This window comes from Danaus plexippus, chromosome Z (genome assembly GCF_018135715.1).
Source record: "Danaus plexippus chromosome Z, MEX_DaPlex, whole genome shotgun sequence".
NCBI lineage: Eukaryota > Metazoa > Arthropoda > Insecta > Lepidoptera > Nymphalidae > Danaus > Danaus plexippus.
Window position 1 is genome coordinate 61311 of NC_083559.1, and position 27047 is coordinate 88357.

General features: G+C 38.7%; 2 protein-coding genes across 4 annotated transcripts; one reads left to right on the top strand and one right to left on the bottom strand.

Moving 5' to 3' along the window:
* Positions 1-95: 95 nt before the first annotated feature.
* Positions 96-20210, top strand: LOC116777505 (nostrin). Of its 3 annotated transcripts, none has more exons than XM_032671097.2 (14): positions 96-300; positions 11234-11432; positions 14829-14914; positions 16077-16220; positions 16298-16379; positions 16473-16603; positions 16753-16947; positions 17011-17146; positions 17226-17390; positions 17510-17662; positions 17740-17892; positions 17963-18320; positions 18625-18780; positions 19019-20210. In XM_032671097.2, the coding sequence occupies exons 2-14, from the start codon at positions 11352-11354 to the stop codon at positions 19132-19134; spliced, it is 1956 nt and encodes a 651-aa protein (XP_032526988.1). In that variant the 5' UTR covers positions 96-300; positions 11234-11351; the 3' UTR covers positions 19135-20210. The 3 variants fall into 3 exon arrangements, with proteins under 3 accessions (XP_032526988.1, XP_032526985.1, XP_032526984.1); XM_032671094.2 differs by lacking the exon at positions 96-300 and adding an exon at positions 1727-1882 and having other exon boundaries at positions 16768-16947; XM_032671093.2 differs by lacking the exon at positions 96-300 and adding an exon at positions 1728-1882.
* On the bottom strand, positions 19636-26905 carry LOC116777507 (transmembrane protein 198). Its single transcript, XM_032671101.2, has 7 exons — positions 26692-26905; positions 25955-26160; positions 25743-25853; positions 25523-25674; positions 23548-23620; positions 23156-23247; positions 19636-22961 (listed from the first exon to the last, which is right to left on the bottom strand). Exons 2-7 carry the CDS (start codon positions 26133-26135, stop codon positions 22515-22517), a joined length of 1056 nt encoding a protein of 351 aa, XP_032526992.1. The 5' UTR covers positions 26136-26160; positions 26692-26905; the 3' UTR covers positions 19636-22514.
* Between the last annotated feature and the right edge of the window lie 142 nt (positions 26906-27047).

The window sequence follows — 27047 nt, forward strand, 5'->3', positions numbered from 1 at the left end:
TCTCCGTCGCCTGTTTGTGACTGTGTCTGTGAGTGTGAGCGTGAATGATCAGCCTCGCTGACGGTGTAGTCGGTAGTGAGTACTGAGTAGACAGTAGTCAGTCGTGAGTCGACACCCATCGAGGGTGAATGTGTTTCAAGTCCGTGTCGACTCGTGTCCGTTCATCACAACGGTGCTAATACGATAATTCATTAGTTTTCCCGCTGAGAAAACCAAGTGAAATATAGTTATACCAGCCCCCGGGCTTGTGAGTGGATTTAACCTGTGAATATTAAGCTAGCAGCGGCTTTCGTTTTTTCGGTATGTATTTGTTTAAATTACCTACGTTTGTTAAGGTATCTACTTAGTTCGTTAGGTTGTTGACATTACGTGAGTTGATTCAATACATAAAAATAATTCCATTGGTTTACATTTTCCTATTCAATTATCACCGTCCAACGCTCTGGCTATTAGGCGTAACGTTGAAGTTATTTAAAACAATCAATATATAAGTTCTATTATACAAGGCAGTCATTAGCTGTAATCGTTTGTAAATACTATAATAAGCCCAAGCAACGTCGCCATGCGAGCTCTTATTAATTTTTATTCGCTCTAAAAACAACTCGGTACCCACAGATGCGCTCCGCTTCGGTTTGGCGTTGTCGTAATGTGTGTATGTATGTATACTGCAGGTAGACATAAAACGACTCATTACTCACATGACAGGTGTGTGAATGGGACGACAAGTCGATCATACTATATTAATGTCAACTTGCGAGTCTTACTTATAGTTTACTAGTTAGTCATTTCGTTTAGTTATTAACGCTTTGAGAAATTGATAAATTGTCTAACATAAACTTTTCAATTATGATATAATTCGATTCAGAAATACTGAAACCGCATGTTATTTTAAATTATTGATGTAAAAAACAATTACTTTTTACAATATGTGTAGATCTAGCAATAGATACATACATACAGATAAGAGGTAGTACGTGTAGTCGTACTTTTCAAATTTTAAGCATAATTTTTTTGCTTTCAAGAACAATACAATATTAATTTTAGAATGCATTAACTGTGTTATTGGAGAAACAGAGTTAAATAGACTATAAATATAGTTAAGAACTTTATTCTTCACGACGAGAACATCGAGTGTCAGAACGCCGCACGGACTGTTTACTATATAGAGATAACAAACAAACTCTTGTACGAGTAACAACACTAGGAGAAATGTTTGTATTGAAAAGTTGCTTTACTTGTTATTGTAACATGGTTACATTACATCGAGAGAAGCTTCCGGAGATTACACTAACTCCTTCCTAAGAGAAACTGAAAACTATTGGTGGGATTTACTTTGAGGTAGTTCATAATGTATAAGCCGTAGTCCACGTATACTATAGCTGTCAATAGTGTCGTATAAGAGCTATGCCAACGATCTATCTTTCCAGTGTCATCTTGAGGATGAAAAATGATCCATTCCTTACCGACGTGTAGGTCCGTCACAAGACTCACTCCCTCAAAACATCACTTATTCAAAACGTTACGTCTCTATCTTTGAAAGTTTACTAATAATTTGATTGCTCCAACTACCCTACAATTGTCTACTTTCGCTATTCCACGTGATGCTGCTGTGAAAGATCAGGTATCAGCTGAGATAATTCTCTTGCCGTCTGTGTGATTGACGTGTTGTTCAAAGATACCAGAGATAACAGGATGACTAGCGACAGTCTTTGACAGTGTATTGCTCGGAGCCGTGGAGCCCTGACGTGCGACCTTCCGAAACAACCGTTCAAGTTCTATTTTGATGTAATAGTTTAATTAATGTATAATATAATACGAAAAGTAAAATGGTTTAACAAGCGTCCCCTTGAGCCAGTAAGAAGATGCCTAATTTATTGAAGAGGTAATTATAGTACGTATTATATTGTCTAACGTAAAATCTTTTCATAGCACTTTCTATAAAGAGATGCCTAAAGTACAACGTGAAAATTACATTATAATTCTAAAGTTGTTAGTATTACATAAAATTACTTTTTAATACACTCTCAGAATACATGAGCGTGTTGCGTGAAAAAGAAAGTACATTATGTCCGTTTGGAAATCCTTTTATATAGTGCAGTTGGTGTTTGAGGTTGGAATTGATCAGGAAAGGAGGCTTCCTCAGTAGTACGACTTTAATGAATGAGAAAGCCAAAAGCGGTAAAGTAAACATTTATACGAAGTCTATTAGACCTGTAGTTCGTAGTGTTTGAATCTCCTTCCTGCACATCAATGACTATTTAGGTCAATTCTCACACGATGACATTTTCGTCCGTTCCAAACGGTCTGATAATACGTCGCCTCTCGGAACAGCGCGGGAGGGATCCGTCCACGGACGGCGCGGCGGATCGAGTCATACACTCTCACCCATATTAAAATATTAAGACATGTACTTCAAGGTGGTCGAGTGCTATTTATTATTTGCGTTCACACATCATAAACAATAATTTTTATTTCCATCGTATAAAGTCATCTAGGACGGAATCGCTTGTCCGCACTTCTTATCACGTCGACGTCATCCGGGGACCTTGTCATTTAAGATAGGTATTTTTTATATATTTCGGTGGTTGTTAATATAATGTTCATAATTATTGATTCCAACCACTCCTAAATAAGACTCGTTTTCTTGTTTCAATGTGCGCCACAGCCCATAGGCTACTTTATTTCTACACAAGTCGATACTTTCTTGAAGACTTACAGTAATAACTATATACAACCGCCGTGAATGTATTCAGGTGTTAATGTTATAGTTTGTGGCGTACTCAATATTAATGAGGATATAACACTAGCTCATTTTGTCCTCGTTCAATCATTTCAATTGTACCACACACCTTAAATGTTTATTTAATTACCTCTCACTCTCTCTCTTGACGTCATTCGAAATCCACATCAATTAAATAAAGCTGTGATTACTCTTGTTTGCGTTGGAGTGTTATTGAAGTTAAAAGTCGAATATTAGAAGAAAAAGGAAAGCAATGATCATATTATGGAACAATTTCTCACTCCACACTCTACATTACATATTACACAGTACAGGTGTGAGGTGACAACGGTCGTTTGAAGGCCACTTGTACAAACTTCATTGAGCGTCTCTCCGCGGCTATGATGGGCCTTACAAAACGTGCAACACGTTTCTGTAGGTACTAGGCACTAGGTAGGGACACTTACATAACGATAATACTTGGCGCACTCGGTTATGTACACAGCTGTGTCGCCTCGAGCGCCACCAAATACCGATACAAAACAAACCAAGTACGTTCGTTATGGATTTTAACGGAAAAACACATTCATCGTCTTTGCTTGATGGTTGATACCTCGGACGCGAACCGGAGAAGTGAGATGCGGTTTTTTTAATGTTAGGTTGTAGTCCATGAGTTACGGTGATATTAGATACTAGGAAACGGTTGCTACTACCTAATAGACTCAACACCGTCATTACACACCGACAACTAACACGCTTTGATGGCTCGCCTGTTATAAACGACTGTCGCATGTCATCAGCTTCACCTCGCTTTCCATTAATGAAAACTACTGTTACAATAATATTTACAATATATGTATGTATGTACTGACAGACAGACAGACGGACAGACAGACAATACACGAGCGAACTTCAAGTAAATAATATGTATGATAGGATTGAAGGTGACATTTATATGAATAAACAATGAAATATAAATTTCCATTTAATCGCACCATAATGTAACATAGAGCTAACAATAAATAGAGGAGTCATTCTCGCCAGTCATAACTTGTAACGGTTATTAAGCGTTTATAGAGTTTACTGTAAATCATTACAATAACGTCCGACAACCGACAAATGAATAAAATGATAATTAAACTAATAGCGGAGTATGAGTATTATTTAATTCATTTAAAAGACATTCGTATAATGTTAAAGACAATTTATAATAATCATCAATTAATTGATGAGCACTTAACAGTCGCAGAATATTAAATTACAAATTCCTACACATATTAATCTATCAATTCAACTGTGTATTTTAAAGTTGGATATCTCACTGTTTTCTTCATTAAATGTCAGATTTCCAAACAGTAATATATATATTTTATGTTGTGTTTGTTTAACTACTGACTTCATTCGCGTGGAATGTGATTTTTATTATAAATAAAAAAATCATAATGCTATTATTCTGAGTCAAACGGATGACTGTGCTTTAAGAAACTTTTTTATTCGTATTGTGCAAAGTTCTGTAATCTATGATAAGAAGTCATTGGCTAACGAGATACGTTAAGAGCATCTCGTCCGTATGACGTGTGCTGTGGTGCTCCTCTTGAGGACACGAAGGTCCGTTAAAGCCGAACCAACTACCAGCGTCAGTTGGCGAGCGAAGTCAGCTGTCGCCATTGTGTATGGGTTGCCATTGTTACGGAACTCCGGAAGCCAGTCTCGATTGTAATACCCGATTTCATTATACGCAGTTTTCGTTGTTTTAGTTATAAATGTAGGACAAACGGAATTATCAATTTTATCGCTGTTTGTTCGTGCTATGGTGAATAGTTGATATAACACCGATACTAAATTTCGTGCGTTTTTTCGGATTACTTTATATAAGTGCCTCTTTTCATTCGCTCGGTATTCATCGATAAGCGCTCCTTTTATTTGCGGTAGACATATTGATTACAGACAGGATTCAGAGGCTCCGAGACCGGCTAATGAATGACTTTTACTTAAGGAAATCTCCCAATATATGATAACCTCAACAAAGTGGAGACAGACGTTAAAAATTTGTAAACCATTGGAAAAGTATAACAACGAGCGAACGAGGTCATCGATGGTGCATTAACTGGGCACCAAGCTGACACCGCGAGGGCTCAGAAATGAGAGTAGAAACGCCACATTGGAACCTCTCTCGATATCGATACCTTTGAACTGGTTTCCAGTTGGTTGATGACCCGACGTGGCATTGAATTACTGATCAACAGCTCTTACTGAACCGTTCTATAGGAAACAATAATATGTTAGACATATAAAAATAATATAAAGTCCGCGTTGTCGATGTTTGTGGTCTCGTTAGGACTAACGTTCGTCCCGAGTCAGTCACCGTGCCAGTTAGGATGACAGTGATAATTTAATTACCGCGACCTTTCCATTGGGGTCAATTGTGGGTCAGAGCCAATAAGTTACTCAGGAATTTCTTTCTGCCGTAACTCCTTTGATAAGTCTATGTAGTTAATTTCCTCTCCCGAGTCATTAATATCAGGCATAATGATCATAGATTTGTATCCGATGTAAATAGTCAATGAAATGATTCGAGGGAAAAATGACAACGAAGCAACGTGGTCGTGGTTACCAGTTGATAAGCGCTGTTCGTGTTTTATACATTTTGATTAACACGGACACTAGTTTCATTGTTAATAACAAGCTAACCGTTTGCTGAGCATAGTATTCCCCATCGCCAACCCACTGACAACAATAAGATAATAAGACAATAAGATAATCATAAGATGCGGTCATATCATTATGTTATGTAATAGTTTGTTTTTATACAATTATAATTAGTAGAAAGACTAGTCGAAAGTCATGAAGAAAATTATACGGAAAAAATGAATAAAGATCTCGTATTTACTCTCATTATTCTGCATTTTTATTTATAAATAGAACGGACATGATTTAATAATTTTAATAGTCTTCTGTAATGTTCCCATTTATAATATTATAAGTGTATAAGACTAACACCGAGTAGCTCTGTAGGTACATCATGAAGCGAAACATTATCCGAGCGAAATTCAAATGATGTTTCACAAGGTCTCGGCGGCCTCCGCTCTGCGGACGAGCAATTAAAATGAAAGGAAAAACCTCTCCGATATTAAATAACTAATATTCATGAGCTTTATAGTCAGGGTCAATGAAGGCTTCAGACATCATCTAGAATCTAGATGATGGAGGAACGCCGAAACAGCTGCGGGCGAAGTGATAACTGACGGACGGCGGTTAATCTGCTCATATCTCAAGAACGGCTGTACGGAGTTTACTGATAATTTGTGGGAAACTAGCTTAGAACTAAAAGATGGACAGAGAATACTTTTCATCCGCTTTGATTGAAAAAAATAACTTCATAAAAGCTGCTTATTTACTGGCTGTAAGGCGAAACAGGGTTCGCCTGGTCAACTATACATTTCGAATTCTGAAAGTGACGCAGACGAAGTCGCGGACAAGGGCTAGTATATAGTTATTAATTGAGCATATTCTATTTCCTATTGAATCTCGATACTCACAGCAGAAAACAATTGTTTCGTGAACACTTTCATAGTCTAACAGTAAATAATAATTATATATGTCTCGGTTTTTTATGATTTTTAATGGATGAGATTTATATCTTCAACTACATTTGATCAATCAAACTCTATTTAATAATTCAAATCATGCAATCGTTGCTCATCAACCTGTGTCTTCGGTTGTTCTTCTTTACATAAATGAGACTCTCAAAAACTCCAATAAGTAGAAACAAACAGAGAAAAACATTGTAATAATCTTAATTATTTTTGTCTCTTGAAGTGTTTGTAAAAGCTTCGTATTTTATAATACATTATTATTGTTGTGTTAGTTTTAATATTAAACAGCTAGCCTTTTCGTGTTTTCGAGCGCCCCCGATGCTCTCTGTAAATGTAAAGGCCGTAAATGTCAAGCGACCTTCACTGGATCAAGCTTTTATTTTTTATTTTATGACAACACGTATTTGGAAGGTTGTTCGTCCGACGCGCTGGAACACTCCGAGACCACCACAAACACTTCGCAAATAATTTATAAAGTCGAGTTCGTTAAAATGTAGATCATTACGGTTCCAATATCGTGAAATGTCCGTGTGCGCGTGACGTCACTGTTATGCAACTCTCAACATTAATATCTCGTACACTTGAAATGTATTTTAAAAATAATGAAAAAAAAAAATAGTACATGTATAAATATACTTAATGTTGTGGGACGTAGGTTACTAACGGTCGATTGTTTAAGAAACAACTGGCGTGTGCTGTTTTGATAACTCACGTATTTGTATGACTTGTATACATTTCAATGATATTTATATAAATAGTGCTCGTGGGTTAAATGTTCCGACTCTGTTTTATTGACTTCCTTGTATATCTTAAAATAAATTAAAGCAATCATCGATTTGGACTTGCTCAGAGTAAGTAGTGGTGAAGTATGCTCGTGGCTTCCTGGCACACTATTAATATGTATGATCGGTGTCGTGGACCGTGTCGCTGGATGCTGCGGTCCATCGCACCGCTAACCACCACGCTTCATCTTCATTGTAATCACAACGAGAACAATCTTTTGATGTGTGACCAGCACGAGTACTTTATATGAGAAAATAAGAATCCGTTACCGTCGGAACAGTTAACGTCGGTATATAGTTAACATTAACATGCCATCTATACTATTTATTGGATTCATTTTAATTTACAGCACAGAGACAAGTTAGAGGTTCTCTTTATTTACCTATAATTATATACCTACGATATTCGGTACGACGCGTTGTACAAACAAACTAATACTAGCGTGATCCAAACCCCTTACCACTTACTATGTTTTACTTTCTCTAAATTTCCTACGATCCTATTCATCGAGGAGGTGTACGTTCGGTTCGATATAAAACGACTTTATTTTTGTTCATAAAATCAATGTCGCTTCTTTAATGTTTTATAAGAGACCCCAAATGAATATTATTAATATGATAATGTATTGTTTTGCCTTGCAGTGTGTTTGTCGCTGATAAATTAGAAATGCTATTCAAAGTAGTTAAACAATTTCACTTCTTTTTCATTGAGTGTTTCCTTTATATCAAGGTATAGTTAATTCGGTTGTTGTATATTCTGACCCTGATCGGTGTCGAATATGACGAGGAAATCAAAAGCTTTATAATGAGTCGGCCAGCGTTAAATGAAACCCAAGGTCGGCGATCACCGGGTACTGGGTAGGCACTCGAGAGACCGGATATCAAAAAGCACGTAAATAAATTAATTTTTTTTATTTCTCTAACCTCCGATATTTATAACGTTGTTATAATTTCTCATAATATTATCTCGCCTCTACATTTATAAATAAGACATCTTTATCAAACCGTGCAAATATACTTACTTTGACAATGTCGAAGATTAGAATTTTTATTACAGTATTTGAGACTGTTTTTTCTTTAAAAATTAATAATCGTTCGTCTAAAAATTAATAATCTCTCATCACATTTAACGTGAAATGAATATTATACTTTTTATTTCAATGAACGAATGCTCGCTGTAACTACACTTCATAATGTCCTCTCTGATCGTTTTTAATTCTTTTCTTATGAATACTCGTGACCTAATATAGAATTTATCTTAATCCTTAACTTGTATTATATTAAACATTAGGCTCGGCGAACTATTCAGTTTTCAATTTTCATCTTAAAGCTGTCGTCTGTCGGAGTGTGACGACAACGTTCTCAGTGAAAGTCTTCAAGTAAATCTGAACGCTCGCTGGGATCGGCAACACTTTCGATATCGTAAATCGATTGTCGTCTTGACACGATCCAGGCGACGTTTCCCTCATAACAATAAGTTTTGAAGATTGAGATCTGGTTTCCACTGTTACTTACGACGTCATAAAATAATCGGGGTCGATTTCAATTTGATAAGTTTAAATATTACGACCACTTATTATAAGTAATCAGCATTTCCTGACAACGTTCGTTTCGACATAAAGGAAATTCATTGTTTACATTTTTAAAAGATTCTTTATACACAATTAAGACAAGGTCTCGTGTGCTCGCGCTCGTGGGCTCGTGTTCTCGACCGCTCCTATTGAACTTATAATTTTGTGTTATAAATATAAAGGGGGCCATTTCGTAGATTGCGTAAGATGTTTGCAGGAGTCACATTTCTATGTGCAGCAGTGGCAGTGGATACGTTCGTTATGAAATTGATCTGACTGGTGTCTGTTACGTGTGTGATGTCATAATAAGTTGATAAATATTGTGCCACCGTCGACCGGCGGCCGCCAGCCAGTGGCTAGCAGCTAGCTTCACGTCAGCGTCGTCTCTGTGGGGGACCGAAGCTATAATACTATAATAAAAACATTATTAATACGCACTGTTAGACACTTTTTAAACAGACCGTTTCGTGCCGGCCCGGTGGCGCCTCGCCAAATTAATATGTTGTTATGAACTCAGTATTAGTTATTTAGCACAACAAATCTTTATTTAGTAATCAAAATTGAAAATACCAAATCGAAAGAGATTATATTGATGCACATATGTGAGTTTACCAAAATAGACCGAGGTTTTCATACAAGCGACGCCATATTGAAATTCGTTGAGCGATAGTTTAAAAACATTCCACGTTTATTATCAGTGAGTTATCATATTGCAGGTTCGTCATGTTTGTTCATCAAACAGAGCTATAATGATTCAGAATTTTAGCAAACAGTGTAAGCACTCTCTCTTAATATTATAAGACCTCGCTAGCATTCCTCCTCCGAGACATGCGCCATGTTTCGTTCAGTTTCCTGGCGAACATTACGTCACAGTGTCTTGAACAACAAGTGGGGTACCCACTGTCCAGTACAACAACACGCAAATCTTCTAATACTATCGCCATTTCGAAACAACTAAATGCCAATAACTGATTGTATAATTGTTACCTGAACGATTATTTCCTAAGAAACTAGAAACAAATGAAATGTGGCCGAATACCTAAAGCGACATGAGTGATTTGATAAGTTAATGTCATTAAATAAATATCGTAGAAAAAACTACTCATTCACCATACAAATGAAAGTTGGTCAATCAATTATTATGTAGTCAGTGTATGAAATTAAAATATTATATCTCTAATCGCGAAAAAGACACAGACACACGGGGTATGAAGAAAATTATCATCATAACTTTACCCTGAACCAGCTATGGAACCAAGCAGTGTTGTAGGAGTCCGCCGGGTTGTTAGTATAATGAATTCGCTGATAACTAGAGAAATTTCGATTGAAATATTTAATTAGATAATTAGATAGTTTGAATATAAATTGACACAAACTGTTTTTCGTATAAGTATTTCGAACAAACAATATGACGTACAAATATCGTCCCTATCAGTGAATATATATAAAATCAGAGACAGAGTGGTCCTAAAGGAAATAATAAACTCGTACAATAAAATTACTAATTAGGTATAATAACTAAAGGACGTTGTTGAACATTGTTTTGAGAAAGATAGGTACTACATTTTGGTAATTCGTTTTTCTATTTCAATAAACAAAGTAATCAAAGCATTATTGATTTTATAGAAGCTTATATTTTAAATAATTTGTCCATCAAATATATTAACATAGATTTACACATTTTACTTACTTACTTATTTACTTTAATTTTTTAATGTATATTTTATACTTGGTCTTAATGTACCAGCAGTAGAGTGAGTCATTTACAATACAATACTTACAATTCTTACAGTCATCATACAATTCACTAAAGACAGATATCACCTAACAAAAATCAATACGACTTAACGTCTTTATTTTAATTAACAAAACAAGTTTCTGTATAATCCGTTGAAACCAAATTAAATGTCATTTTCTGGCAGTCATCAGTCCGCTTCAGATTAGTCGAAGATTAATTTATAGCAAGTATGCGGAATAAAGTTATGAAACGATCGCCCGACCTCTATACTACGTGAGAGTGTATGTACTATGTGGTTTGTATCAACTTTTAATAAATTTCTGTCTAAATGACATTACTTTCGACATGTCTGTCATGTTTATAATTTCAATTGACAGCTGCCTTCGATTGCTGGCGCAATTCTTAGAACTAAAAAGAAACTCCTCGCATGTCCTTATTACTATTACATTACATACATTACAATAAATTTATTAATTTCAGACAAGGCGTCTATGATCTGTATTGTTATTAGGAACTCTGAACGCCACATCTTTAACGTATATGTCACGAAACCTTAGCGATCAATCAAAGACGAGGATTACTTCCGGATCTGTGAGCTCATTAAACGTTATTTTTCACCCGAACCCTCGTATAGTCATCGTTTAAAAGAGTTAGAGGAAGTGTGAGTCAGAAAGCGGCTCATTGCGAACGGTTGTAAATTAATCTAGCCTTTGATTGGTTCTACGTTCTCAAGGTCGTTTACATAATTACAAATATATTATGTTTTAATATATTTTCTATACAGTGTATCCAATTCTGTCCACTGAGTCGTCCTATGTCTGTATCAGGAGCTCCAGTGGAAGCGGCTCGAGCGGAGGCGCTGTCACCAAGAGTGTCGGGTGTGATGTACCCGGGGAGGGCGAGGGCGGCGTGAGTCGCGACGTGTCCACTAAGATAGCGGCCGGTATGGATCGCTGGCAGACTACCCTGGAGGATATGATGCATCTGAGATCCTCCAGCAACCACGTGTTCAAAGACAACTACTGGGTAAAGATAACTTATAATATTAACAGGCAGGAGTGCTCATTATAGTACGAATCACGAACTCATATGTTATTCTACTGTGACGTCAAATTTAAATTAAAAAATCCGAAACTAAATTAAATTGTGTTATTTACATATATTAAATATAAAACTTCTGTCATATATCATTTTATGATACACGTTAATAATTCTCGTTGGTGTATTTTGATGATGCATATTTTACGTAATCGTTTAAAATATATAACGTCATTATAATACGCGCGTTCAGTTACATCTGTGCAGTGAAAGTGACTTAATTGGGGTAAAAGTTTACTCAATCAACGAAACTTTAAAGAGTGAAAGGTTTCACGGTGAGAGAACGTCCAATTGTGTCAAGGGAGTCCAGCAATTATCTGACTTTTGCAGCTTTACATAATATATTGAAACCCTATAGTTTTGAAATAAGCGATGTTGTCAGTACGTTAACAAAAAGACAAGATTATTATCAGTACTAAAAGCAAATATGTTTTGGGGGAGTGATCGAGTACAAACACTTAGTTTATTTGTTTAGAGCGGTGATTCCTCAATATTATTAGTGTCGTAACAGACTCACTGCTCTGACGACGTTCTCTAAACTCTTTTGAAATTAGTTATTGAAACATCTACACTTTACTGAACTACAAATACTTTTGGGTAAATTATTAATCTTAATCGGAAATTGTTTTTAAATATTTAAAACATAATTTTTATCAGTTTATGTAACTGCTCCAGAAAACATAGATTCTTTTGTATTTATTTATGGTTTGGTAGTTTGTAATCATTGCCCGAAGCCTCGGAGAAAGTCAATCGGGTCTATTGGAAAAAAGTAGAGCATTAGAGCCGCGGGCCATTGAACGTCATTGGTTATGACAACAATAATAATATTTAATGTATAGGTAGGCATGTAAGAGCTGTGAAGTCAGACAAACATTGTGTTATCTGGAACACAAAGAACGCAATAATTATAACATATTATTATTATTAGTTATAATAAAGGAAGGTACTTTGGTTAATGTAGGTAACATTCGCAGCGCGCACCGACTGACCGTTTAACCTTGTGAATTGTATTATAAATAATAAAATGTTGGTTGGTATTATTAATTAAGGTATTGTTAGCGCGTGGTCGGCGTCGACGAACGTGTTCGTATCGAGTCTACACGTTCACTGTGGAGAAACCTACGTGACAAAAAAAGTTACTCGAACCAGCTCTGTAACGACCAGTAATGAGTATTCCGACCACCATTTTCATATCTAACATTATAATATACTGTATCTATCGGAATACAACGAACAACATACAGCAGCTGTATGACGATCGCGGTTAGAGCTGCCAACTGACTGTGTGACGAGTCGTGTGAAGTCCTTCACCTTCACAGCGACGCTCACTCATCAGAGAACGCTACTTAGATAATGTATCGTCCGCATTGTTGGCAGCAGTCACAGGTTGATCGGTCACCAGCCACCACACAAACAAACATCTCGCACTCGATGCAGATTACATATATTAGACACATTATATATGTTATAAATGTTACAAGGTTTTTGGATTTAATAAAAATTTAAAGAATAATTTGTAACGTGTTCTACGTTGAGTAGTCAATGAAGGCTACAAATTTTTTATTTTCAATTTTACTATCGATTCATTGCTTAGTTTATTTATTCTATATAAATATATTTTTATATAAAGAAAACAATAGCAATATGATCCCGTTGGTCGTTTGAAGCAGTCCCAGGAGGCCTCGTCCATCAGTTGGCTTGATACATGTCGTCGCGTGCCGGCCCCGGGCTCGGCTGTCAATACCTACTCGAGCTGATGATGATGGTGCCTCTTAACATTCAAAATGAAAAGAACGCGAGCCAAACCCGCGACAAACAAAACTGGATCGTAGTCACCAACAGATTAGCTCGTATTTTGATTACAGAGAAAGTTGTCGTGTGACGAAAGCAATTGTTTAATCATTGCCGGACGGTGTGCGGCGCGTGACTGACAGATAAAGAACGTTTGTATATAGTGATGTGAATTATTTATATTGTAAGAGAAATGGATATTAAGTAAGCGCGAGTGTCGCGGACACGTTCTTGGAGCTACACTATCTAGGCTACCAATATATACTATGTACGTACATATATAAAGTACAACGTTTGCAAAGAACAAATGTCTACATAAAGATATCATTTAAAAACTTACAAAAGTAAATCATAAAAAATAGAAAGTAGGTAAATTGTTAATTTTTATTATGTGAAAGCATAAGAAGCTGAAATAAAATGACTACTGTTACAATAATGAAATTACGTATTGTCGTCACACAATATATAAATATTTTTGAGTTGATGTATATCTATAATTATAGTTAACGTAATTTTCATATACATTGTGCCTTTTTCTGGACCACTTAATTAATTCTTAGGTACAATATATACCTCGTAGAGTGACTGTTTTTTTTTTCAAGTAGCTAACAGGCAAATGACAATTTAAAACGAACCCAATCACCAGATGTATGATATAAATTGTTTGACATAACCAATTATAAATATCTGTCACACTGTTGTTTCATTTTGAAGTAGGAGAGTATCGAATGTTGCCATACCAAGTTGATATCCTCAGACAGCCAACTAGAATTCATATCTGTCAGATAAAGACTTCTTCGGTGCACTTTTTAAAGTTCTTCTCAAATTAAATATGATTTAGTCAGTGTATTATACTATGCAGAATTTCTTTTTCAGATTGAACATTTATTTCGAAATTACACACTTTTATGAATAATTTAAAAGCTGTGTTCAAATCTCCGCCGCACTTTCATATTTTCTGCATGATTTAACGTTTTGGAAACTTTTATCCGAATAAAAGTCGTTATTATGAAGTCCAGTTGCAAACAAATTAATAACTTTTGTTTCCGTTTTAATAACCATTTGACGGTCTAATAGCGGTCGGCGTAATATGCTGGACGGCTGGACGGCGGGCCCGGAGGCCGGGGGCGGGGGGGGGGGCACCAATTCGCATGTAATTATTTCCAACGGTCGAGTATCCTCGCGTGCGTTTAATAACTTTGATAATATTACCGCTCGCTCTGATCTTCTTTGTCATAATTGAGATTTCTTCTCATTAACATAATGCAAACAGGCGGCTACATGGTATTTCTTCAATCGTTAGAAAATACGACTTCTTACCAATAGATGAATAGTGTAGAAAATGTTGTACTGTTAATATAACATTAAAAGCTTCGGTTAAATAATAAATTTGTTACCGGTATTAATTTGTTGAATGCTTCCTATATGGTTAAATGCCCAGCGATTAATCTCATTTTCATTGATCTTTAAGTAAGCACTAGAAGAACGGATTCCCTGGAGCAACGTGATGATGTTCAGTCGTTTGTGTTCCAGGCTCAGAATGGTTTCGACGAGCTGCGGCGTTACGTGAAGCAGGGCGGCGACTTCAGCAAGGAACTCGCCAACATCTTGCAGGAACGGTAACTCAGTCACTCTTATATAATTCTGGCTGAATGACTTTCCTCGACCACAGTTAACCTTAGAATATAAGTATTGTAAGTAGTAGAAATGAAGACGTGTGTGCGTCATCATTCCTACTATTTACAATATTAGAATATGTACTTCCTTGAGCTGTCTCTCGATTCAACGACTGCAAGTAGTTTATTTTTGTCAACTTAGCTTAAAATATAAGACCAGTCTCTCCATTTTTTATTCACGTTGAAAGAATTATATAAGTGACGGTGACTAAATACTCCAAAATTGCAAAGTTTCAGTTAACAGTTGCTTTTGACAATATAAATAAGTAAATTTTGAGTCACATCTGGACGTGTAATAATTTTAGCCGGGGTTAACCGTTAGCGTGCTATGAAAATAAATCAAGAAAAATCTCAACTGTGTTGTAACTAACTAACTGACTATTTCTATTTTTAACACTGTCACAAAGAATATTATGGCTGTTTCGATCGAACTCGAGATGTGCATCTCATTTTAATAAAAAATAAAATGTAGCCGCGTTTTAATATATGCCGTAAGATAAGTTATCTTATCTCGCTCGGGTCTCGGAAACCTAACTTTCTAAAGTCGATGCAATAACACAATAGGCACTTCATTGTTTATTAACTATTATTTATATGCCTCGAGCTCGGGCCAGCAGTGTGCGTATAAAATAATTCTCAAACATAGATACTTCGTCGGACGTAACGTGTGGCGGAGTTGTTATTACAGTGTAAATGGAACAGACGGTTTATTTCGGTTGGGCCGGCGTCACCGAGTGCAACACTATTACATGAAACGAGTGTCTGCGCCTCCCCCGGCCGGGCGGTGACGCCGACAGCCACAATATCCTAAATAGATCTAGACCACCCGCCATCTCCCCAGACGGCGGCCGCTTACCTTTATACCAGATTGTTTATTTCACTTTCTCTCTGATTTTGAAACAATTGCTATCATTACGTTTTAGAAGACAAATGCGGTCCACTTAAGAAACTAGACTATGAGAAACGTGTACGCTGAAATACATTTTAGTAAAACTGTGCAAGAACATTTATTAAACATAATGTTAAGGTTTATTATGATAGGAATGTCTATGTAAGTGTGGTCGCTGCTCGTCAAAGTCACTAAGTAAATTCATTATTTTTACAGAGTCGAAGCAGAAAACTACTATTCGAAATGCTTGGCGAAATTAGGCTCGAAGCTCAGTAAAGCTTGCAAAGAGAGTGTAGGGTCTTGTGCGGAAGCGTGGAAACACGTCGCTCATGATATGGAGAAGAGAGCTGAGATACACAGGTTAGAAGAAGAGTATCACAGCAGTAGAGGATATAGTATTGTAGCTATAGTTATTACAATGTGTTATGTTTGAACAGGAGTTACTCCAGTGCGTTGACGGAAGAACTTGTGAAACCGATGAAACAAGTCATAGACAACCAACTCAAGTTAAGGAAAAAGGTATTGTGATAAATATATATACATATGAACTCTGGAAGCGGCCTAAGACTCACAACACGAGTGTGCTCAATGTTTGATATTCGCTGATTACAGATCGAGGGCAACGTGGACAAGACGACGCGAGCGTTGGCAGATTGGAGAACAGCGGAGGCCAAGTCAAAGAGACAATCACACGCGGCCGCCAGGGAAAATGAGAAGCTTCAAGACGCCTCACTAGACATTAGGTTCGATTACATCTCTCGTTACACAGAGCATCGTTCATGTGCCATGCGAACAGCGCCTGCGAATATAGAGACGCTCAGCGACTTACCGAGTGAACGTAGTCGGTGTGCGGAAGCAGCAAGAGTCAGCAGCATGTTTTGATTGTTTACAGTCGTCTGTCACGCAGCTCGAGTATGGGACACATCCCTCACTCCATCCTGAGCGCCGCACGAGCTGAGCGGCTCGCGCCCGCCGCCAGCGAGCGCGACGCCGCCAAGCTGCAAGTGAAGAAGAGGAAGACCGAGGACGCCGTCAAGAAGACAGAGGTCGACTATTACAACGTTTGTGTTCAAGCGGAAAGATCGAGGTGAGTCAATGATCCACTGGTCCCCGTTAACTCGACCGGCTTCTTAATACATGTACTGCGCAGGTTGGAATGGGAGACGAGTGTGGTGAAGGGCGCGGGGATGCTGGAGTCCCTCGAGGAGGAGAGACTTGAACAGCTGAAGAGCGCCGCCGACTGTTACCTCAGGCTGACGGCAGCAGTCCCGCCGCAGCTGGCGGAGGTGGGTAGACGTTATAGTTATCTTGTGACTGTTAGTAGAATTCAAAAAACGTTTCCTTAAACCTATTGGACTGTCCCAGGCGACCAATGCTCTCGTGGCTCCTATTAAGAAAGCCAACTCTAACGTGGACATGCGCGTGGTGCGAGGAGTGCGCGGCGCTCCGGCCGGCGCCAGTGACCAACTGCTACCAGACTTCTACTGCGAGCACACCACGCTAGCCATGAACAAGGAGAGACGTAAACAAGTAAGAACCTGTCATATACATAAAACACATCCACGCGCTAACATTAAGTGGAGCAGAGAAAATAACACCATTATAAAATAGTTTCAACTATATAATTTATAAGTGAAATTTGTTGTTAGGCCCTATTGAAGATTCTTCAGTTGGTAAAGCAAGATATAGACAGAGAGCGGAAGTCTAAACAAGGTCTCGAAAAGCTTTCGATGGCTATAAAACAGACACCCACTTTCGGTAGTGATGATTCTCAACAAAACGTAGCTGACAAACTGTACCACGTAAGTCCTGCGACTAAATAAACGGAACATAGTCTATATGACGTCATAATATTTAATGTCAGCCCCTACACTTACAGATGAGGTCCATGTTAACATATCTGGAGGCGGTGCGATACAAGATCACAACCAGCCTCACCGAGCTGGACAACCGACCCGCCGGCCAACATCCGCTCGCCACACACATACAGATCGTACGAGACAAGCAAGGCTTGCAGCAGAGCATACTCAAGGTATACATTCAGTAACGACAGCGACTAACAAATGTGTTGGAATAGCATATGTAACGTACGTGTGACGCAGGTTCCGCCCTGGCTGCAGGCGGACTATCAGAGCGAGGTGAACAAGAACCTTCAACCGAACTACACGGCCTTGTCGAAGAGTGTGACCGGCGCCGTCTGTGGAGCGGACGAACGAGAGAGACGCGACTCCGTACTCAGCCGCGCCTCCAGCAAACTGCGCATTGAGCATCTGTCTTTCCGGAAGGCCGTGGAGAGGAGTAGCGCTCCCGCCACGCCCACGGTGACTACGGCGCCCACCACACCCACAGTGACCACGGCGCCCACCACGCCCGTGTCCGCGGAGTCCCCCGCTCTCGACTGGACGTCCAGCGAGCGCGGCGCTGGAGACGGACTCTCCAACCAGCAGGACAGTGACTTCGGTAAGTGGGTGCATCAGCGATCCTTATTTTTATTTATGCTGGGTACTCGGTTCATCAGGCAGTTAGCTATGAGTTTATAATCTGTCACGTCATGATGTTCTATGATACCTGAAATAAACTCGTTATTCTCGTCCCGTTTACATTTTATTTTGTGTTAGCTACAAGTATAAACTTGTTTCCTATACAGCCAATGCGAAATCTCTATACATTTAATTCTGATGTTGCTTTCAGTCAACAATCCTGAATATGTTATAATAAAATGGTTTTATAAAAGAAATTAAGGCGAATATCATTTTCATTACAGACGAATTTTCATCTCAAAGTGACAGTTCAGCTGATCTATCAGACGTGAGGAAACATAACAACAACACCAGCGAGATGAGTCACAAATATATCGGCAAATGTAGAGCGCTGTACACGTACGAGGCCAGACTGGACGACGAACTGACGCTCACACCAGGTATCGTAACAGTCTGATTCGTATTGACAACACTCGCACCACCCGCTGTCTCTGCTTGTTTACTGTTTACTGTTTACAGACATGTTGTACCTGTGTGTATGTATTGTTGTAAGTTGCTGCGCGACCTTCACTTGATCTTCTCTTTTGATAATCCTTTGTATATGTAACACGTATGAGGTCAAGGCGTTTTGTCGTGTCGTTTCGTGTCATGTCATGTCATGTCGCTTCCGTTGTTCAGGAGACGTGATCGATATCTATGAGAAGCAGGACGAGGTGTGGTGGAGCGGAGATCTCAACGGCTGCTTCGGCATCTTCCCCTCCTCCTACGTCGAGGAGATCACGTCCTGCATCTAGCAGCGGATAATCAGAGTCGGCTCCATACAACGAACTATCCGAACTGTGCATCAGAAGTAACACATATCTTTGAGTCAAGTTAGACAGACATCCGTAACGAGGTGCCGGGTGTTCAGACCACGAGTAACGCCAGCTCGTTAAACTAGTCGAAGACACGAACGTTTGTGATGTATAAATAGAAGGTTCGTCGACCACTAATGTGCATTTTGAATATTTAATATTGAGTAACGTCAGTTGCTAACACACAATTTGTTAAGTGTAGGATGTTTGAAGTAATATGAGACGTGTATGTAACTTATTATGTAGGTGTAAGTTTTGTAAAGATTAAACCAAAGTTCTGTATGTAATAAAAGTACGTTTTAAGAAAATATATTAATATGAACCCGGAACTAGGTAGTTGGAACTTATTGCATATTCTTAATATTGTAGTCTTATAGTGAGAGTGCTCGTGCAGAGACGGAATAGACTCGCTGGAGTTGGATTCTTAATAAAACATCTGTAGAGATGACAACAAATTATTTATTAAAATAACGTTCGTAGTACGATAATAATATTGGCAAAAAGGACTACAGTCCAAAAATATCTACTACTAATTCTTCTTATCTTACTCGGTCGCTAGTGCGGGGAGATCGGGTCGCTTAAAAAATATCGATAAAATTTGTTTCACTCTCAATTCAATATCATTTGTGCATATTTAAATAGTTCATTTAATACTTTTGTGCGATTATTTAATAAAACACCTGTCCGTTCGTCATCCCCGCACTAGGAACTCTATGGATGTGATGTTTCCAAGACGCAACCCAACTCGGCCCCTAACATAATGCAAGCGACAATGTAAACTGAATACAAAATATCTAAATGAATAAATTCCACTTCAATTTAATTAATATTAATAATCTGAGACCGAACTCTGTGAACCGCCTGGCGAGTGTGTCTACACGTGTACACTCACCTCACACACTCGTCCACATGAAGCCTATAAGACATCTACTTCTTAATCAATTTTAATATTAATGTATATATATTATATCGATAATACTTTTTAAACATCAATAAATTCTCACATGTGTTGTTTTTATTTTGTTTCTCACCGTCACCTGTCTCGGCCGTTGTCAGTTCACATGAAACGGTCCCGTAATGGCCTGCCTATCGTATCACATAACATCACAGACATTCTACACTTTCGTTGTGTCCGGGAAGGGAGGGCTCGGCGATAAACACTCCCAAAATATTAATTTTAATGAGACGGATATTACGTCTTTAAAAGTAGATCTAGCTACAGGGAACAATTAATTACGGGACAGCGCCTAAACGACTAAAATACACGACCTTAATGTAGCCAACGAAACAAGATAAATATTGTAAACACAAACCGGTTCCTAATTATTCTCCGTTTTATATAACAATCTCACTAAGTATCCGAAATAATAACTGGCATATAACTATATAACCAGAGATATTGGCTCCTTGTTTCTATGAAAACGAGAGGAGCTGAACCACCTAAACTTTAAGATATCATATAACAAAAAAAAAAAACTAGCATTATCAAAGTGAAGAGATACATTTAGTTTAAAAACAAGTTAATTGTATAGTAATCTAAAAGGCATTTTTGAAATGCGCTCACTCCGCTTCACTTAACACATAGCTCCCTATCATACATTATATATTATTATATCACCGTTTCCTTTTTATAATTACCTTTTGTGTTAGCCGCTCCTTAATACTCTTCCTCTTATACTAGGTACATCATAACGGCACTATCATTATTTATTGTTTCTCTATAAACTTGTCCGATCATATTTTAAATCATATGATAGTTACAATCTTTACATATCTATAATTAGATCCTTATTATAAAATGTTTTACATCAACTCTCTCCTACAGCGTTCAACAAACCAAACTTTAAAATTTTGTCGAGCGTCTTGGTATTTGTATACATTTTTTATCTGGTTTCGTTGGCCGTTACCTTTCGTAACAGTATAGTAGCTTGTTTGTACCAACGACAGCTTATAGTAGATGTCTCCTCGTTGATATCACAAACTACATCGAGACAGAATACATATTTACAACACAATAATTAAAAGAGTCGTTTATGTCTAACACATATAGTAGTACATAGCGACATTAATGTATTATAGATAAAGAGGGCGTGTACTCGAGTGAGGACACGCCCTCCCATACACATACATACATACACACACACATGCAGATGCTACAGCGGAGACCTCGAGCCACTGATTAACATCCCTTTATAAAAGTTACTGTGAGCAAGATATTAGCGTGAAAACAATCGTACCAAGGACTCAGACACGCAGTTACAGACGAGCATGTGAATACAGTAAGTATGTAGGTGTCTTACATCTAGTTACGACGAGCCCCGGCACGACCCGCCTCCACATGACGTGGAATAGGTCCACTGGGTCATCGGTACTCACGCCAAGATACGTGTCATTACATAATGTTCAAGTGATCCGTGTCACTGTGCACTGGTGAATGCCATCAAACTATAACGAACGACTAAAACAACGAACAAACAGACCGACAGACGAGACGCGACCTCCAACATACACACACACACACACACGCGCACGCGCGCGCGCACACACTCACGCGCACACATACAACCAACGACACGCACGCTCATATACAGTGCGGTGTGCACCAAGCTTACTATGTATATATATATAAATATAGTTGATAGTTAATGAATGAGACGAAAGTGCCACTACGTTACACTAAGCTACGAATAAGTTACACTTACATACGTACAGGATAGTTTACGACACGCCCACTGTGATATAAAGACAAAAAAATAATATTATAAAAGCAAACAAAATAACAACAGCGAATAATAAAAAACATACACTTTATAAGAACAAGAACAATGGACAGTGAACAGTGAACAGAGACACGTCGGACGTGTGGAGTGTTCACCGACACTGACTCTACGTCATCGACTAGAGATTGAGCGGACATTCCCCGAGGGAGAGACGGACAGACATACAGACTGACGAGCAAACACAAGCGCGCATCATATGCAGCAAAATAAACAAATAGAGCTCTCAGAGAAGAAACAACTAAAATATACTTTGGCCAAAACATAACATGACTCACTCACTCACTGACTGACTGACTGACTGACTGACTGACGACGTGTCAACACTACCGCGTACAACACTAGCTAGTTACATGACTATTACAATACATTACTGTGTCAATACATAATATAACGAAATGTAAACAGTCTGACACATAAAAATCTAAAGACAATAAATACGGAGAGAGGAATGTCGGAGTTGTATAGAACTCGCCCTGATGATGGACAGGATCCCGTCGGCGCTAAACGATATGGCAGTGATGGTGAGGCGGCGGCGGGGGGTTAGTGTGCGGGGCGGATCTGCTCCAGGTCGTCGTCGGTGTCCGTGTGCGGGGCCAGCACGGTTAGGTGTGTAGAGTCACTCTGCAGGGTGCTGCACTCTCCCCCCGCCGCGGCCCCGGCCCCGGCCGCCGCCCAGTTGCCGCAGTGCGCCTTCTTCTGCAGGGCCTGCACGTAGGACTGCGAGATGACGTCCCCGTGCGCGGTCCGCACCTGGTACAGGTAGCGGTACTTGCGCTGCTTCATCTCGGCTCGCTGGTCGCGGGTGGGCGGGCCCTGGAGGCGACGCTTCTGGGCCCGCAGACTTTGAGTGTGATGTATGGCGGACGCCGTGAGCACCGCCTGCGCCACCAACCCCACCAGCGTAGCGGCGGGCCACACGGCCAGCGACAACCAGGACAGGCGGCACGGAGGGCTGCGGACCGCCTCCAGCCGCGCGCGCTCCCACACCTGCACGACCAGGCAAAGATACAGAGGATCTCGTTTATCTTTAAGTTATGTCTCTTTAAGCGGCAGGACTTGAAAACATTCTGAACTGATTATAAGTGTTAAATGAGAAGTAGTTTTGCTTTCGTCATTCAGTCTTTAAATGTCAGAGAGCAGTAGTTCCCTGGCGAGTTGCTACCCTCACTCCCTGTACGTACCCACTTCAGCATGAGCATCCTCTCGAGGAAGTAGTCCAGACAGGTAGCGATCACCGCGCCGCCGTACACACTAGTACCGAAGATAGTCAGCACTGGGAACAAAGAGCAAGCACGTCCTCATGATGAACCGACACACACGAGATACTCGACGACAGACGAATCTCAAAATAGACAAATTACAATCTGTTCTATATAATGTAATATTTAAATGTTTCTGGTTAAATAAACTGATATTTAAAAATGTAAAGATATATCTTCTACGAAAAGTAATTTAAAATTTTATATATTCGCTGTTACAGTAGTAACCCGTGCCTCCTTATATATATAGATGTTGGCATCTCTTCGACACGCAACTGCGCCTCACTAAGTACTATGATAATGAATAAAGTAACCTTTCTTCCAGTAGAGGTTGACGACCGCGAAGAAGATGCCGGACGCGAGCAGGACTACCACGCACAGCCAGTACTGTAACAATACAATGAGATGATACGGCGCGGTCGAACACAGAGACGAGACGAGAGGAGACGAGGACCTCGCACAGCCAGCGACATAACATAACATATAAAACAATCAGCTGTTGTAACAATAACAACACGTCAGAGATAGTTCAGCACGTTACAGCGGCGAGAAACGCGAGTTAAAGTTCGCGCGGCGTGCATGATACAGGCGGGGTAACAAAGTTTGATAATGAACATACACGCGACTCCGGTGAATAGAAACAACTTCGCTAACTTACAAACAGACGTACAGGCGTTAGTTAGTACTTGTATAGTGTACACTACAAAGTGAGATAAGTTCGCAACACGCGAGCGACACTGTCTATATACATGTTACGATCTATCTTACGAACGAATATTATATTCGCATGGCGCTTATAAAAACTAAAGGTTATTTATAAATAAATAGCAGTAAATAGTAGGAAGCGTTTGTGAGAGGCCGAGTGGCAGCAAGAGCGTGTCGAGCACATACATGATACAAGGCACTTTGCTTATATAGTTAAGGCGCTGCGTCTGATCAACATTATGACATGAGTAGGTGTATATAGAGGGTGTAGAAAAAATATGTTTCATTAAAAACGCCTAAAGCGATTCATGTTGATATAGGATCGTTGATGGAACACCAGCTCAATAGATTCATCGAATTACCTATACATGAGGATAAATGATGTACTATTACTTATACACACACACACATACACACACATACTACTACAATGTACCTGTATTATGTAGAATGTATTTAAAGCACTGGACTATGACCATAACCATAACCATGGAATAATAATGATATGATATGATCTGTTATGATGAAATATAACAATCCTAAAACAATTGCTCTGTCAAAGTGAATCAGTTAACTGTGTTTTAGAGGGGCCTTATTAACTACGCGTTTGTAACAATCTAACCGGCGAGCGACACGATTGAGGACGTCATTATATCGTTAAGGCATCGACCAATCGATCCACACTAGCGGAGTTCGGCTCACCACACCCACCATCGACTCACCACCGATCTACCACACGCCGGTCACCGACCGACTCCCATACAAACGTCTTACCTACACCTAGATACTAATATTGCTCATTAATGATATATGATAATGAAACAACTCGTAGTAGGTACTGAGTCCTCATATACACTCGTACACTCGTGCAGGGTGAATGAAACCGACTCCACTACAGACGTGTATACGTTAAACAGATCGCTCGACTCGAACGCGTCTCGTCTTTGAGGTCAATAAAATTGTGTTCGTTCACAAAAGAATAGACTCGGAGGTAAACAAACTGTCGCTAAAGGACCAAGACTGTCTGCTGTCTGCTGTCTGCTGTCTAGACTGACACTATACAATATAATATATATCGGAGATATTCAATACAATTTAAAATTATAAAATAAAAATTATTCACATTAACTCATGAATCATGCTTTTTGATATTTGAGATCATCCGAAACAATGAGGTACGTACGGACCGTCTACGGTGTATGTATGTATGTATGTCTACACGTATAATACGAGCGTGTTAGCTTTGAAACCAATCACGTTCAATTAATAATTGAGAGAGTGGCATCGATCTACACTGGCGCGGGTGTAGTGACTGTTATAGAGCGGATCAATGTTACAAAACATTTATAATATTATATGTATATATAAAAAAAAGTTTAAAACGCTTAGGACGTATCAGAAAACAGCTCAAATAAATCAAATAGAAAGATTCTTTTTAGTTTGTAATGACAACAAATAAACCTTGAAACAAATTTAACTTTTGAAGACTCGTCACAAAGAGTGAGTCACACCGTTCATAAGGTGACAAACACTTTGCAACTAACGCACTCGGACTGTTATGATTATAAGTAACGTTCAACTCACGGTGTGGCTTCTGGCTTCCAGGAAGTGATCGTATATGGCGAGGCCGGCCACGGCTAGCAGGAGACCCGTGTGGAAGCCGGTCACGAACAGACCCACGTACTGGATCAACATCGTGATGAGACCGAACAACAGCCCCGCGGACATCGCCACACCTGACGGACGGACACACTCTCACACAGAATACAGTGAAGTAGTATAGTAGACAAGGACGATAACTTACCAACATTGCCATAAGCTGGCATCAGATACTCTTGAAGGCAGATGAGGTAGACTATGGCTGAACCAAAAGTGAAACCCGTCAGGAACATGCTGGCTTTAAAGCATCTATAACCTAGAACAATAGTCAGCCTACAGTGTGACATTCCACATATGATTAATTTTAATGTACAGTTTCACCCATCAAACTATTCATCACATAGAAAGTACACTAACCAAAGAGTGTATACACAATGCCAAAAACAATATACATGGCGCATATGACACTGATGGCAGGGTCGTAGTTGTAGTTGATGAGAGAACAGAAGGAGCCTTCAATATGGGGCCCATTGAAGCGCACTGTGCTGTTGTTCGGGCTCCGTGTCACCTGGGGCACCAGCTGACCCACCGATGACATCCTGATGTGAGCTTTACTGTTCAGCCTGCCACACACAGAGTTTCAAATTGTAAAGTTTTAAATAAAACTTGCACTCACTTGTTTGGAATTCTCATGTGGTTTAATAAAAACACTTTTCTTTTTTAATTCTACATGTTAAAAATGTAACACTTGTTTTTAAATAGCATTATTATTATTTACCACCAAAAATATGATAAAATTAAAACTATTATAAATATTGTGTTTATATTCATCCACAGCCTAAAATATTCTTGACAAAATTATTAAAATATATAAATTGTTTATCTGCAATAATATAAATCATAATCTATGACGCATTTGAAATATCTACCAAATTAAAGTGTCTACGTCCCGTTATTAACAACTTAACAAGATCGCTTACACTCCCAAGTAACAATACATCAACCAGTTCTCCATCAACGCACTTTCACCAATTTTATGTTTGTAAGTCAGTTATCGTTCTAATAAAATGGACAAATAATAATAAATATATTACACTTTATTTTTATTGACTTTGTATCAAACTAAATTAATAAATAAATTATTCTACACTTACCATTGTAAGACGACTTAACTAAACGATTTCACATTGTAAACTGAAATAACTGAATTGCCATGACCTAGTCAGAACAGAGACGACTTTTTCAAAACACAGTTTGTAACATAAAACATTATGAATTATATGAAAAAGATTTGATAAAGGTTCAGTTGCTGCATCTAGCTATCTACAAAGAAAATTAACAACAAAGGTTTTCCTCTACTTTCCTCTCGTCATTTACTTTCTAAGTGATGTACCCAGTAAGTATTAAGAATCGAAAATTCGTTTTACGATATTTGACAGTTATAAAGATTTTTATATTAGTATATAAAAATAAATAAAAATTATTTATAAATTAAATCAATATAAACGAA